The 16,269-nt window shown below is 51.6% G+C and overlaps 1 protein-coding gene across 1 annotated transcript; it reads left to right on the top strand.

Moving 5' to 3' along the window:
* Positions 1 to 786: 786 nt before the first annotated feature.
* Positions 787 to 15,874, top strand: TMEM38A (transmembrane protein 38A). The gene is made up of 6 exons (XM_036302630.1): positions 787 to 973; positions 10,218 to 10,374; positions 10,616 to 10,800; positions 11,691 to 11,778; positions 13,474 to 13,591; positions 14,317 to 15,874. The coding sequence occupies exons 1-6, from the start codon at positions 850 to 852 to the stop codon at positions 14,554 to 14,556; spliced, it is 912 nt and encodes a 303-aa protein (XP_036158523.1). The 5' UTR covers positions 787 to 849; the 3' UTR covers positions 14,557 to 15,874.
* The last annotated feature ends 395 nt before the right edge of the window (positions 15,875 to 16,269 follow it).

Consider the following 16,269-nt stretch of genomic DNA (forward strand, 5'->3'; position numbering starts at 1 on the left):
ATTAGGTCACTCTTGGGAGGCGTGCCGCACAGCGGGTAGGGACCCGCGCGCTGGAGAATTGGCTCCCGGCTTTATCTTCTGGAATGGAATCTCAGATGGCGCTTCTGGAGAAACGGCGCCCAAGACCACGGAGCAGCACAGAGGAGCGGGTCCTGACGCAGTGGGCTGTCCGGGGCATAGACGCCCGGGCTGATTGGGGAGGGTCCTCCGGGGCCCCACGAGAGACGCGGATCACCACTACCTGTGGCGGGGGATCCCTACCGAGCGGTCCCTTTGGAGGACGGGGGTCCCTGTGGGGGGTGGAGGTCATAATGTACGGAGTCACATGGAAGACTGGGGTCGCGACAGCTGCCTAGCGGACGAGGTCCTGACTGAAGGGACCCCCAGAGGCACCGGAGAATGGGGTTCTCCACTGACAAGGCCCCACGAGGGATGGAGGTCCCGACCCGAGGACTCCACAGAGGACGTGGGTCCTCATCGAGCACCACCTGGGCGCGGTTCTGACTGATCCGTCCCCCCTAGGCGGGCTCCGAGCGTGAGGGACCCCTCTCCCCCAGTGGACAGCTCCCCTGCCCAGCTCACTCCACCGAGCGCAGCACCCGCCTCGCTGGGCTGAATGGAGTCGTGAAGGCTCAGAGGAGGGACAAATTGGGGACACCTGACCGGCCGGGCTGCATGGGACAGGACGGCCCGGGACAGCTGTCGCCCCTCCTTCCGCGCGGGGCCGGCTTGGGGGCGGTGCCTGGCGGGGGTGGGCGGGCCCCGCAGCGGGGGGTGGGGGCGCAGTCGCGGGTTCGTGGGCGGCGGGACGCACCGGGCTGGGGGCTGGGGTGGGACCCGGCGGGCGCCATGGAGCTGCTGTCCGCGCTGAGCCTGGGCGAGCTGGCGCTCAGCTTCTCTCGGGTGCCGCTCTTCCCCGTCTTCGACCTCAGCTACTTCATCGTCTCCATCCTCTACCTCAAGTATGAGCCAGGTGAGCCCGGGCGGGCGCAGGGTGGAGGGGCTGGCACCGCGGGGCGGGGGCGAGGAGGGGGGAGGCCAGGGTCGTGGCGGGTGACGGGAGACGGGTTCGGGGAGCAGGCAGGTGCTGGGATCGTGGGGTCCTCCCATGCCGGGGTGGGAGAACCGTGGGGAAACGTGAGGGAGGGCGAGGAGATGTGAGGGCTGGGGGAGGGGAAGCAGCTGGGGCCTGGAGGGCAGGAGAGGACGCTGATAGTTCAGGGGAACAGGTGTTGGGGAGTTTGCAGGGAGAGAAGGTCGGGGGTCCTAGTAGGTAGGGTCGCATGAAGCTGGGTAAGGGGCGCAGGTCGTGGTGAGGGGCGGTCGGGGTGGGCGCCGCGGGCTCGGCTGATGTCTTGGCCGCCCGCAGCGGTGACCTCCCTCCTTGCCCTTGGCCGGGGAGCCGGGGCGGCAGCTGAGTGTCTATATTAGGGCCGGTCGCGCTGGGGTCAGTTTCAGAGAAAGTGACACCGGTGCCCCCTCCCCGCTGCCGCTCAGGGAGGCGGCTGCGCTGGACCTCTGCTCCCGCCGGAATTCTTCCAGCTCTGCCCCATCCTCTCCACGTCCTGAGCCCAACTGGCCCGGGTCGGGTAATTTGGGGTCAGCCTTCTCCCCCCAGCTCCAGACCCCCATGGAGAATCGCAGAGGGGAGGACCTGCTTCTCGGATTTAAACACACACACACACACACACACACACACACACACACACACACCATTTTTAAAATGAGGATAAATGGCCTCCACAGAATGTTCTATTTTTATACAAGGCCCAGGGACTAGTGATTGTTCTCCCAGTGTTTTAATTATGCTAGTTACACCGGCAAACTACATGGACAGTAGAATTTAGCTTTAGAAAAAAGATTAATCATCCAAAACTTTGTGACCCTTTCTCCCACTTAGATATAAATTACCCCATAGTGTCTTCTCAGAATGGAAATAGTTTTTTTCTTTAATGATAAAAATAGGTGCTCCTGTTTACTTTAAAATCAAGCCAAAAAGCACAAAGGAAAAGAGAGAGAATTGCAGTTGATGTGGTGGCCACCCTTCCAGACCCCTCTTCTCTGCACTTATAACCCCCAGGGTTATGAATGTAAACCCACCATCTTATGCAAAGAGTATCGTACTCTGCTTGCCAAGTGTTTTTGTTCCGTTTTATTTTTGCCAGTCCACAGGCCAGAGCCTTTTTTTTTTTTTAAAGCTTTTCTCTAGAGCAGTTACTTTGCAAAGCAAAATAAGCTTTGTATTGTTGTAGCATGACCAAGGGTCAGTATTTCCTGTATGGAGATGAATTCCTGGTGGCTCAGGCCAGTCCCCAGGCGAGTACAGAACCCAGCCCACCTAGGAAATCTCCAGCCACGGAGCAGGAGCCTCCCAGGGATGTGGGACACGGCGTCTGGAGGCAAGGGGTCTCCAGGCCGGCTGGGGGGAGGCAGGAGGGGCCAGCACATTCCCACTGGAGTCACAGAGTAAGTCCTCTGAACTAGAAGTTTGAAGGTTCCTGAAGGTTGAGAGGGTTCAATGGTCCTCAACCCTAGCTGCACACTTGAGCCTCCTGGGGGCTCTCAAACCCTCCAATTGACTCAGAATATCTGGGGAGGGCTCTGGTATCCTCCTGTTTGAAGTTCTCCTCCCCCAGTGATTGCTGTCTACTGTCAAGGTTGAGAAATCCCGGCCCAGTACAACTTCTTCCTCCTTTTGTAACTGGGGAAATAGGAAACAGGCGAAGCTAATTTACATACGCTGTGAGCCTCTTGTCCTGTGGCTGGTAGATGCTGGTGCTGGGGTTCCAACCCAGGTCTGTCTGACCCCAAGAATCACTAGGATTACTCCGGGGTCCAAGCAAGGTGTTGGACTTCGCTGTTAGCCCCCGCACACGCCCACCCGCTTGGTGGTTCTGCTGAACCTTTGTAAAGATCTCTACGCAGAGTCCATGTACAGTTTGCAGGAGCAGGTTCAGAATTTGCAGAATCCCTTCAGAAATTAAGTATTTCCAGACAGTGATGGCCCTCTGAGCACCGGTCCTGGGCAACTGCACAGGTCGCACTCTCAGAGATGAGAGCCAGGCCACATTTAAGGAAAAATCTCCGAATTGGGAGTGATTCTGCCTCTAGCGCAGGCTGCTTACTGAGTCTCCATGAGCTTCAGTTTGCTCATCTGTGAAATGGGCTCATTGGTAAAATCATCCTGGACTTCCTATTGTGACTATCTGTTGAGAACTTTGTCAATGGTAGGGTCTAAGGCACTTGAGAAAGGTACTTAACAATTATTTTTAAGGCAGTGAGGGAAGGTGTTCCCTGGGATACAGGCATTTTCTGGGTCAGGCTTTCCTGAGAATGAAGATGAAGCTGGGAGTGTGGTCCTCGAGTGAACAGCATCTGTGTCCCCTGGGAGCTGGTTAAGAAATGCACAATGCCAGGCCCAGATATGCATTTGAATAAGATCTCCATAAGCACACTAACATTTGAGAAGTGATGAACTGTAACAGGCTGGAGCTCCTTTTTTTAAAATATTTTTTTATTGACTTCAAAGAGAGGAAGGGAGAGGGAGAAAGAGATAGAAGCATTAATGATGAGAGAGAATCATTGATCAGCTGCCTCCTGCATGCCCCCACTGGGGATAAGGGCATGTGCCCTGACTGGGAATTGAACCGTGACCTCCTGGTTCATAGGCCAACACTCAACCACTGAGCAGCACTGGCTGGTCTGGGGCTCCTTATTAAACTGAGAGTTGCTTCCTAGGGCAGGGGGTTTGGGCCTGGCTCACTTCCAGGACCCCCAGCTCTATGCAAGAAGACAGGAGGAAGCAGTGGGTGCTGGCTGTTGTCTGCATTATTAAAGGAAGGAAGGGAGGAAGGAAGGAAGGAAGGAAGGAAGGAAGGAAGGAAGGAAGGAAGGAAGGAAGGAAGGAAGGAAGGAAGGAAATGAATTATAATTCTGGTTACCTTAGGCCTGACCTATCCAAAGAACTTTTCAGACCAGTGGTCCTCAGATTAGACCCACTTCGAGAGCTTTAAAAAATCATCTAGGCAGCATCCCTCCACCATTTAAATCAGAATCTCTGGGGGTAGCACCAGCACCAGTATTTTATTTTCTATAGAGCAGTTACTTTGCAAAGCAAAATAAGCTTTGTTTTATTGTAGCATGACCAAGGGTCAGTATTTCCTGTATGGGGATGAATTCCTGGTGGCTCAGGCCAGTCCCCAGGTGAGTACAGAACCCAGCACACCTAGGAAATCTCCAGCCGTGGAGCAGGAGCCTCCCAGGGATGTGGGACACGGCGTCTGGAGGCAAGGGGTCTCCAGGCCGGCTGGGGGGAGGCAGGAGGGGCCAGCACATTCCCACTGGAGTCACAGAGTAAGTCCTCTGAACTAGAAGTTTTGCCAATACAAATGGCTTATAAAATGCCTTTATCTTATCACACCATTTAAATATTTTCTAAAATATATTTTTCAGTTATAATATTATATTGGTTTCAGGTGTTTTAAAGTTCCCCACATGAGACCCAGGTCTCTCCACCACTGTTTCCCAACCTTGGCACTATTGGTGGTTAAAACCAGGCCATTCTCTGCGGTGGGGGAAGCTCTGTGCATTTCAGGGTGTTTTGCAGCATCCCTGGCCTCTACCCCCTAGCTGCTGATCTTTTTACCATCTCCATAGCTCTACCCATTGTGACAACCAACACTGTCCCCATACATTGCCAATGTCCCAGATATTTGCTCCCAATTGAGAACCATTGATCTAGACCAGTGGTTCTCAACCTTCCTAATGCCGCGACCCTTTAATACAGTTCCTCATGTTGTGGTGACCCCCCAATTTCATTGTTACAAATTGAACATAATTAAAGCATAGTGATTAATCACAAAAACAATATGTAATTATATATGTGTTTTCCGATGGTCTTAGGCGACCCCTGTGAAAGGGTTGTTCGACCCCCAAAGGGGTCGCGACCCACACGTTGAGAACCGCTGATCTAGACTGTCTCAACCTCCAGTGCTATCAAGGACCAGGCAGGTGACAGATGGGAAGCAATAAACCAGCTTTCGAGGACCGTGCCCAGGTGAGATCCAGCCAGGCTCATCTCCACCTGGTTGGGGCTGGAACCATCAGAACTGGTTTTTCAAGGGAAGCTGGAAATGTGATTTGGCTATTGGAACACTTCTTTTTTTTTCTTTTATTTAAATTAATAGACTTTATTTCTAGAGCCATTTTAGAGCTAGATCAAAATTAATCTGAAACGACAGTTGCTATGTATTACTGACCACCCCCATCACATACACATAGCCTTTCCCACCATCAACATTCTCTGCCAGAGTGGTATATTTGTTACAATTAATGAACCAACATAAATATCAACACTGTTATCATGTAATTATTATTATCATAGATTGACATCATTATCAACCAGTCTATAGTTTACATTAGGAATCTTTGGTGGTGTACATATGAATTTTGACAAATGTATAATGACATGTATTCACCATTCTAGTATCATACAGAAGAGTTTTACTGCCTTAAAAATCCCCTGTGCTCCACCTATTCATTACTCTCCCCTACCCTCCACCTGGAACCCCCACCAATCTCTCATCTTTTTTCTTTTTAAAATATGTTTTTATTGATTTCAGAGACATGAAGGGAGAGGGAGAGAGAGAGAGAGAGAGAGAGAGAGAGAGAGAGAGAGAGAGAGAGAGAGAGAGAGAGAAACATCAATGATGAGAGAGAATCATTGCTCGGCTGCCGCCTGCATGCCCCCTACTGGGGATGGAGCCAAAACTCCAGCATGTGGTCTGACTGGGAATCGAACAGTGACCTTCTGGTTCATGGGTTGATGCTCAACCACTGAACCACACCAGCCAGGCAACCGCTGATCTTTTTACTGTCTCCATAGTTCTACCTTCCACAGATTGTCAAAGAGTTAGACTCATGCAATCTGTATCCTTTTCAGACTGGCTTCTTTCACTCGGTAATATGCATTTAGGGTCCCTCCACATCTTTTCGTGGCTTGATAGGTCATTTCTTCTTACTGTTAAGTAATATTCCATGGTATGAATGTACTACAGTTTAATTTTTAAACTATTGAAGGACATCTTGGCTGCAGTTTAAACATTTAAAAAATTATGTGTGGGTACCAGGCCAGTGTGGCTCAGTGGTTGAGCATCGACCCATGAACCAGGAGATTGAGGTTCGATTCCCCATCAGGGCACATGCTCAGGTTGCAGGCTCGATCCCCAGTAGGGAGCGTGCAGGAGGCAGCTAAGCAATGATTCTCTCTCATCGTTGATGTTTCTCTCTCTCTCTCTCCCTCTCCCTTCCTCTCTCTAAAATCAATAAAAGCTCATTTAAAAAACAATTCTGTGTGAGCTAAGAGAACACTTTCTTGATCTCTGGCTTGAACTGTAAGCTTTTTGAGGGCAGAGGGCTGCTCATCTCCAACCTTGCAAGGCAGGGACTACCAACTCCTACAAGGAAGGAAACTGAGGCAGAGAGCTTTGCTCAAAGGCTCAAGAAAAGAGGATTTAGAGTTGCTGAGAGATTCTGTCAGTACACCTCATATGCTTAGACCTCAGACTAAATAGCACCAAATGAGGGGCAGTGCTCAAAATGCCCTGGGAAACCTTCTAGCACTTCCCTGCCATGGGAATGTCATGGAGCCCATCTAGGAGACCTGACCGGGGCCACCTCCTCCCTCGAAGGCAGAGCTGATTTTTATAAATCCATTCACTAGAATTCCCACCCGCGGGTACTTTCCATTTCACTTCAGTTCCAGGAATAACTCTCACACAATTACTAGGCACTAAGCAATTCTTTCCCTCCTTACAGGCGCACTGGGGTGACCAACTCAGACAGGTTTGCCCAAGACAAGAATCCAAAGTCCCATGTCCCTGGAACTCTTAGGCCCCAGGCAAACTGGATAGCACCTAATCTGATTGAAGCCAGGAGAGGGGAGAACTTTAGTGGCAAACCTGGGGCTGAAACCTATATTTTGCTGCTTCTGGGTGCTATCCCCAAACCAAGGAGTGTGGCAAAGGAAGGATCTAGGGGGACTGTTTTTCAGCCCTTGCCTTGCTATGGGTCTTCAGGGCAGGTTGTCTCCATCAGCCTCAGTCTTCCCATCTGTGGCAATGGGGAGACTGTTCCTGTCCTTCCAGGATTGCCAGGAGGGTATTGATAATGATAAGAAACATGATGATTATACTGCACACTGCATTGATTCATCAATACAACTCCATGAATGGGGTACTCTCATTCTCTCTTTTTGTTAATCCTCCCCCGAGAACATGCTGAGAGAGAGAGAGAGAGAGAGAGAGAGAGAGAGAGAGAGAGAGAGAGAGAAATCAATGGGAGAGAGAAACATCTATCGGTTGTCTTCCATCTGCTCCCCGACTAGGGATCAAACCCGCAAACCAGGTATGTGCACTGACTGGGAATCAAACCTGCAACCTTTCGGTGCCCAGAACGAAGGCTCAATCAAATGAGCCTCATTCTCTTTTGACAGCAGAGGGAACAGAGACTTGGGAGGGAGCAGTCATTTGCCCAAGGCCATGCCTGAATGAGCAGCAGAGCCAAAACCCAGGCGTGTGACTTTATTTTAATTAGGACTCACCATGATACAAACATGGAACCTGCTTTACTCCTGCGAAACCCAGGTCCTCACCCCCACTCCCCAGTCTCAGTCCCTGGGATAGCCCCAGAGGGCACCCAAAAGACCCTGGAAAGAATTCAACCTCTGGGGGCTATTTTTAAACGCAGAGGTATCCATTTCTGCAAAACATGGGCACCTCACCTGACCCGGTCCCTGCAGCCCCCCCAGCTGCTCTGAAGGATTACCGCTCAGCTGGCAGGGTTTTAAATAGACTCTCCAGAGAAGAGAACGCTGCTTTCTTAAATCCTGTAATTAAATCCTTCAATGCTGAGACTTTAGGACAGCAGTTCTCAACCTGTGGGTCGCGACCCCTTTGGCGGTCGAACCACCCTTTCACAGGGGTCGCCTAAGACCATCCTGCATATCAGATATTTACATTACGATTCATAACAGTAGCAACATTACAGTTATGAAGTAGCAACGAAAATAATTTTATGGTTGGGTCACAGCATGAGGAACTGTATTTAAAGGGCCAGAAGGTTGAGAACCACTGCCTTAGGATAATCTGGCAGGGAAAGATGCAAGTAACTGCATGGTGAGATTGAAGAGGGAAAATTTGGCTCCAATCATCGTTAGGAGTTGAGCAAAGAAGGGATTAAGGGTTTGCACCTGACAGAAGGAAAGGGCCACACAGAGAAAAAATAGTTTGTCCAAGATCACATGGTCAGTTGGTGGGGACGGCGAAGAGGAAGGGGAGTGTGTTGATGATTTACTCTAAAACAGCTTTTATTAGGCATGCTTGCTCATTATAAAATGTAGTATATGCAAGAGAATGGTTAAATAACTTGTGATCTAGCTCTATGATGGAACATTGTACAACAGTAAAAAATGAATATTATTTTTAAAAATATTGTGCTCAGTGAAAGAGACGAAAACAAAAGGCCACGTTATATACCCGGGTGGGCAAAAGCAGATTTACATTTGTAATACAAATAAGCAATACAATGATTAATAACAATACAAGACTAAACTCTGCTTTGTGTACTCACACCTGTAAACCTACTTTTCCCACCTCTATATTTCCGTCTACATGTACTATATAAGTTTTAGGACATTTTCAGCACCCCAAAAGGAAATCCCATTACCTGTCACTCCCCATTGCCCCCCCCCCCAGCCCCTGCCAATCACTAATTTGCTTTCTGTTTCTATGAATTTGCCTGCTCTGACATTTCATATAAATGGTATCCTACAACATATGGTCTTATGGCTTTTTGTGTCTGGCTGCTTTCACTTAGCATCTTTTCAAGACTCATCTATGTTGTAGTATCTATCAAGACTTCATTCCTGCCCTGGCCAATGTGCCCAGTGGTTAGAGCATTGGCCTGCACACCGAAGGGTTGAAGGTTTGATTCCTGGTCAAAGGGCACGTACCTGCATTGCAAGTTCAATCACCAGCCAGTCAGGATGAGTGCGGGAGGCAACCAATCACTGTGTCTCACATCAGTGTTTCTCTCTCTCTCCCTCCCAGTGCCCCAAAAGACTTTATTCCTGCCCTAGCTGGTTTGGCTCAATGGATAGAGCATCAGCCTGCGGACTGAAGGGTCCCAGGTTTGATTCCAGCCAAGGGCACAAGCCTGCGTTGCGGGCTCGATCCCCAGTAGGGGACGTGCAGGAGGAAGCCAATCAATGATTCTCTCTCATCATTGATGTTTCTGTCTCTCTCCCTTCCTCTCTAAAATCAATAAAATATATTTAAAAAAAGACTTTATTCCTTTTTTTAAATTAATTTATTTTCCAACTAGAAGCCCATTGCACAAAGATTCGTGCAATAGGCCTTCCTTCCCCTGGCTGCCGGCACCGGTTTTCCTCCGGCACCCAGGACCCAGGCCTTTGGTCTGGCCACAGCGGAGAAGCCAAGCCTCTTCAGTCTTCAGTCTGCACTCCACTCCTGCTTATGCAAATTAACCGCCATCTTTGTTAGGTTAATTTGCATAGTCACTCTGATTGGCTGGTGGGCATAGCGGAGTGACACCAATTTGCATGCTTCTCTTTTATTAGTATAGATTACAGTTGACATACAATATTATATTACTTTCATGTGTACAATATAGTGATTAGACACCAACTTGCAAAGTAATCACTCCAATAAGGACTTCATTCCTTTTTAAAGCTGAATAATGTTCCATTGTATGGCTAGGTCACAGTTTATATCTATATATCATTTGATGGACACTGAGGATGTTTCCACCTTTTGATGATTATGCTGCTATGAACATGGACTTTAAAAAAAAATGTTTTTATTGGTGTTTAGAGAGAGAGGAAGGGAGAGAGGGAGAGAAATATCAATGTGAGAAATGTTGATCGGCTGCCTCCTACACATCCCTTACTGAGGATCAAGGCCACAACCTGGGCTTGTGCCCTAACCAGGAATCGAACTGGCGACCTTTTGGTGCCTGGGACAATACTCAGCCAACTGAGCCACACTGACTGGACAGTTTATCTTTCTGAGGTCCACAGTTCAATTCACACGCCTTCTCTGTGTCTGTCTGGAATATTATTCAGCCTTAAAAAGAAAGGAAATTCTGACAGGTGCTACCAAATACTTTACGATCCCACCCCCTTACCCCCTGCCTCCCAGGAGCAGTGGAGCTGGCCCGGCGCCACCCCGTGGCATCCTGGCTGTGTGCCATGCTGCACTGCTTCGGGAGTTACATCCTGGCTGATCTGCTCCTTGGGGAGCCCCTGATCGACTACTTCAGCAACAACTCCAGCGTCCTGCTGGCCTCCGCTGTCTGGTAAGCATTGCCAGGCTGGCGGGTGTGGGAGAGCAGAGCCGGAGGGCAGGGGTGACCCATTCACCAGAGAGGTAGGAGGCGGGAGGGACTGGGATCCAACAGCACAACCTCCACAGTGGCCCTGAGGGCTCTGCTCTGTTGCTCAGCTCTGTCCTGAGCCAGGCACGCAAGAAGGATACAACCTCGCCTCCCAGGGCCCCCAGAATCTCTCCCCCTGATGCTTGGCATTCTCTCCCCGAAGGTACCTGATTTTCTTCTGTCCCCTGGACCTCTTTTACAAGTGTGTCTGCTTCCTGCCTGTGAAACTCATCTTTGTGGCCATGAAGGAGGTGGTGAGAGTCCGAAAGATCGCCGTGGGCATCCACCATGCGCATCACCACTACCACCATGGGTGGTTCGTCATGATTGCCACTGGCTGGGTCAAAGGTAAGCAGGACCATAATGATGACAACCGAGAATCACCCAGTTGAGAACCCTGGTCCAGTGGTCCATATTGGGCAGCCAAGCTGAGGGGTACCAGGACTGCTGCAGGGGTCCAGGCTCCCCTTTAGCCCACAGCTTTAGAGCAAATGAGAAGATTCTTTCCAGAAGTTTAACCGTCAAAGGCAAATAGGACAACGATGAAACAATGACAGCTGATACCCAGAGCAGGGTTTCTCAATTGCGGCACTACTGACATTTGGTGCTGGATCATTCTCTGTGGTGGTGGCCATCCTATGAATGGCCAGGGGTTGAGCAACATCCCTGGCCCCCACCCACCAAGAGTACACCCCCCTCCCCAGTTGTGACAACCGAAAATGTCTCTAGATGTTGCCAAATGCCTCCTTGGGAGACAAAATCACCTCAGTTGTGAACCCCTGGTGCATGTCAGGAACCCCAGCTCGCAGCCACTCCTGGAAAGGGTATTCTTCCTGGAAATGTAACCACTGTGTCTCCAGGAAGCCTGTACCAATTCTCCAGGGAGGTAGCATGTCCCCCCGGGGGGCAAGTGGCTTGAGAAAGATTGGGAGCTCAGAGTCCTTCAGAGAGAGACCCTCAGGCACAGCTCAGGGTCCTGGATTGGAAGCCTCAGGGCAGACAGCCCAGGTTGGTCCAAGCCTTTCAGGTGAGGTGTTAGTTCAATTCCTTCATGCTTGTTTTGCTCCCAATGTGCTGCTGTGTGACCTGCGGCCCGACTCTGCCTGCTCTGAGCGTGTTTCCTCACCTGCCACTGATCCTCAAACACCCGGCTCATTGTCCCCCTGGGAGGACTCCAGGAGCTGAGAGTCTGCTTCCTTGGGGGTGGCGGGTTCGTTCAGAAGCACCCTGTTTCGTAGGCTCTGGTGTTGCCCTCATGTCCAACTTTGAGCAGCTGCTACGAGGGGTCTGGAAGCCAGAGGCCAACGAGATCATGCACATGTCCTTGTGAGTACCCCGTCCTCCCCGTCTGTTCCTCCTGTGCCCCCTGGACCTGACCCTGGATTGGATACTTCTGGTAACTTGGAGGTCCAGCCCCTGATTCTGCTTTCCAGAAGCTTCCAGAGGACATATCTGGGGGAACCCAGAGAGGGAACCACGACTCTGCCTAGGGGACAGGGGCAGGCAGAGATGCGGGGAAGTCAGATACTTGATTTGGGTTTTGAAGAGTGAATAGGAGTTTTCTGGCAAAGAAGGAGCCTCTGATTCAGAAGGCCGTCACTTCTGCCAAGTCAGAAAAGCAACAACAATTCTGCCTGGTTCTGCAGGGTAGGCGTGCAGAGGTGGGTGGGGAGCATGGGGCACGGAGTGGGGGAATGCGCCTGGAGTTCCAGGTAAGTGGAGAACGGTGGGCAGGGCCAGACTGCAGCGTCCAGGACCTAACCCAGAACCCCGGACTGCATTTAGCCTAATGCATTTTTAAAAGACCTCACAGGGTCAGGCTAGTTCAATCTTCTCCCAATCTACAATAAGTAAGACTATAGCTATTAAAATATGACAAAATTAAAAGGCTTACCCATAGACCAGTGACACGTGCCTGTTGTTTTACACTTTGGAAAATGTGGCTTTATCTCGTGTCATCTCCACGAGAAGTCTGTTCCCACCCTCAGTCCACTGGCAGAGAAATAGGGCCCAGATGGCTGCATCGCCTGCTACTAGGCAGGCCAGTGGCTTCCCCTCTCGGATTCTATTTCTGCCTCATCAGCTGAGGGGGAGGCTTCCATGGAATCGGACATGACCCCCTGGGCCTGGTACCCGGTGAGGGCTTTGGAAATATCATCGTTAGGTACATGCAGTGAGTGGCAGACATCAGGAGCAGAAGTCGTGGATCTGTCTCTTGCAACAAGTTAAAATCATAGAAACCCAGCCTGCAAGGAAGAAAAGGAAAGCTAAGAAAATGGTTTGTTGTAATCCCACATCCTGGGGAGTGTGCTGTTTGGGGGTCCCTAAGACCACCCTCGGGTTTGATGATTCACCGGGACTCACAGAACTCGGCAAAGCCCTTTTGCTCAGGGTTACACTTTAGTACAGGATACAGACTAAAATGCGCAAAGGTAAGAGACACCTGGGGCAGCATCTGGGCGAGACCAGGCTGAGCTTCTGGCTGGCCCCTCTCCGTGGAGCCGTGTGGATGGCGCCTGTTTCTCCCAGCATCCACGTGCGACTATGTGCACTGAATGGTCACAGTCAACTTCCAGACTCTGGTGCCCAGGGATTTATTGGGGCTCAGTGACACTGACATAGCTGACCACCTGTGTGACCGACCTCAGCCTCCAGCTCCCCTAGAAGTTGAGCTGATACCACAGGGCCCAAGATCCCCACTGTAAATCACACTCTGACTCTCTGGTGTGACCCAAAGTCCCCAAGGAAACAAAGGCTCCTGTCACACAGACAGACGCTCCCAGTGCTTAGAGCACACCTCCCAGGCTCCAGAAACAAAGGCCAGATCTCTCTTTGAGCCAAGTTAACCCTTGACTGCACAGAGACACCACCTCCTCCACGCCATGTGGGTCTTTTCCCATTTCACACTCAGCCAATGGGGGCTGGGGCCGGCTGGGGGCAGGCAGAGGAGGGGGTCTGGGACAGAGGTACAAAGGCCTGAGCCGTGCAGTGCCTCCCAGTAACCATGGCTGTCCCCTCCAGCCCCACCAAGGCCAGCCTGTACGGAGCTATCCTCTTCACCCTCCAGCAGACCCGCTGGCTCCCGGTGTCCAAAGCCAGTCTCATCTTCATCTTCACCATGTTCATGGTGTCCTGTAAGGTAAGCCTTCCAGTCCTGACCCACACCCACCTGCACTTTCCTGTCCAAGAAAGGAGACTCCCAAGTGGGGATGGAGTCCGGGACCTTGCCCGTAGGCCTGTGCATGGAGGGGGATCTGAGAAGAGCAGTGTCCAGCAGCTGGGCTCGGGAGTGAGGGAACAAGTCTTTCCCAGCAGAAGGCCCAGCCTAGGAAAAGCTGAGAGGGGGCCAGGAGTGTGCAGGGTCTGCGTGCCTTGGGTGTGGAGAGTAGAGGGACAAGATGCAGGAAAGGTGCCCTCAGGACGCTGGGCTAGACCAAGAATGTGGCTGGTGTGATCATCAGGCCTTGAGTTGGGGCTCCCCGCCCTCCAGGAGGAGTCTTGAGGGGCCACTGTTTCCTCCCTCCCTGTGGAGCTGGTTCAGAGGTACAAAGGCCTGAGCCGTCAAAAGAGAATTAGTGACTCCAGGCCAAGCAGCGCTCCTCCCTGAGCCCAAGTGTGGGAGTACTTCTGGGAGTACTGTCCCGCTGAGCCCAGCCTGGTCTTGGTTTTAGCACCCAAAGTTCCACATCCTGGGACAGTTGGTCACCCTCCTGGGGGTGAGGGGTTGTGCAGGCAGAGGGCTGGGTGTGGCCTACCTCTGACCTTGATCTGGCTGATCTTCTCTCCCCCCACCCCCTTGGCTTTCTCTCTCCATCTCTCTCTGTCGCTCTGCTGTCCCCCTGTCCCCCTGCCACCCCTCCTCAGGTGTTCCTGACAGCCACTCACTCCCACAGCTCCCCTTTCGATGTTCTGGAGAGCTATGTCTGTCCCGTGCTGTTTGGGACGGCCTTGGTGGGTGACCATCACCACGACAACCACGGTGGGGCCCATGGAGGGTCCCACGGTGGCAGTGGGCCCGGCTCCCCGCACTCCGCCATGGCCACCAAGTCCAAGGAGGAGCTGAGTGAGGGCTCCAGGAAGAAGAAAACCAAGAAGGCAGATTAGAGACTGGCCCACGGGGCTTGTGGGGTGCTGGGGAGAAGACCCAGACCCAGAACCTTCAGAGTCAGGGGTGGGGGAGGTTTCTTGGGCTCAATTGTCCCCTCTCCAGGCCTCACCTCCCCTGTCTGCAAACTGGGGCCTTTAGCCTACCCTCTGGGGCTGATGTGAGGGGTTAGAGGAGATATGGGGTACAGGGCGTTTGTAGGAATGGGGTTTCTCTCTGTGGAACCCCTGTTGAGCCAGATTTGGGGGGGAGGGGGCACAGAATCATGGCAGTGGCTCCAGCCAGAAACACGGACAGTTATGTTCTTGGCTCTATTATTTCCTTCTAAAATTATGTTTTGACTGAATTTCAAGCATTATTGAGACATTTATTTGACGGATGATTCCTGAGTACCTCCTGCGAGACAGCTGCTGTGATTTCCAATCTTGCTGACTCCTCCTGGGCGTCCCTGGGCAAGGGGCCTCCTTCCCTGAGCCTTGCGCTCTCCATCTGTGCAATGGGGTCCCCTGGCCCTCCTCTGCACAAGAGCTGACGTGAGGCTGGACGTGAACCAGCCTCGTGTGCTCAGAAGCATGGTGCAGTCAGCAGGAGAGCCATGGCGGGTGTTCCCTGTGCTTGAGAACTGCTTTGTGCTTTAGATCGTTTGTGTTTGTGGGTTGGAGACCCCGACATGTTACCTGGCAGGAAGGAGGCCTTCAGGAGACACATCTAGGCCAGACTTGAGAACTTGGGAGGGTGGGAAAGGCTTGTTCTGATCCTTGGCTTCGGGCTATCCCTAAACCAAAGAAATACAGCTGCCTATGTCCAGGGGGCTCCAAGCACTCGCTGTTGGGCCCTGGAAGCATCAGGCCTTCCTCACGCCGGCTCATTGCTGCTCGTTTAGTCACTCAACAAACATGTTTCCGCCTACTCTGGGGCAGGCTGGGAACTTGCTTCTGGGTGAATAAGGAGGACGGTAACTGAAGGCCCCTCCCAGCTGCCTTCATCTAATCCTAAGTCACCAGGATGTCTGAGAGAGCTGGGTAGATTGAGTATGGCCAGTCGCGGGTGGGAGTTTGGGCCCAGACTAGGCCAGCAGAGGCTGCCCTCTGCACATGGGTGCTCAGAGTGTGCTCAGGGCATCAGCCTGCAGCTGCTTCGAGATTGTCTTGGAGTTATTGGGGTCCCAGGTGTTGCCCAGCTGCTGGGAAAGTGCCTTGATCTGGTGATACCTGGGAGCTGAGTGGGTCCTAAGACTGTAAGGCCCTGAATTCATCCTCTTGCATGTCCATCAAGGCTCGGCACGAAGGTTCAGCAAATAAATCTGTTGTGAGAGAACCCTGTTGGCTTATCTGATTCATTCCTACTTTTTTCTTTTTATAAAATTTTAAAAATATATTTTTATTGATTTCAGAGAGGGAGAGGGAGAGAGAGATAAAAAAACATCAATGATGAGAGAAAATCATTGATCGGCTGCCTCCTGCACACCCCCCACTGGGGATCAAGCACACAACCCAGGCACTTGCCCTTGACCAGAATCTAACCCGTGACCCTTCAGTCCGCAGGCCGACACTCTGTCCACTGAGCCAAGCTGGCTAGGGCCCTGCTTTTTTCTTAGAGATGCTCCGAGTTTCCTGGGGAAGGAGGCTCGTGGCAGCCCTTGACTGCCAGTGGGAAGTAGTGGCCGTGGGTGAGGTCTGGGTTCAAATTTTTGCTCTGCCACCAACAGGTCA

This window comes from Myotis myotis, unplaced genomic scaffold (assembly GCF_014108235.1).
Source record: "Myotis myotis isolate mMyoMyo1 unplaced genomic scaffold, mMyoMyo1.p scaffold_m19_p_32, whole genome shotgun sequence".
NCBI classification, from domain to species: domain Eukaryota; kingdom Metazoa; phylum Chordata; class Mammalia; order Chiroptera; family Vespertilionidae; genus Myotis; species Myotis myotis.

Coding starts and splice junctions, on each gene's coding strand:
- TMEM38A (XM_036302630.1), top strand. CDS start 850: ATGGAGCTGCTGTCCGCGCTGAGCCTGGGCGAGCTGGCGCTCAGCTTC. Junction 10,801..11,690: donor TGCCACTGGCTGGGTCAAAG/GTAAGCAGGACC, acceptor CCTGTTTCGTAG/GCTCTGGTGTTGCCCTCATG. Junction 13,592..14,316: donor TGTTCATGGTGTCCTGTAAG/GTAAGCCTTCCA, acceptor ACCCCTCCTCAG/GTGTTCCTGACAGCCACTCA.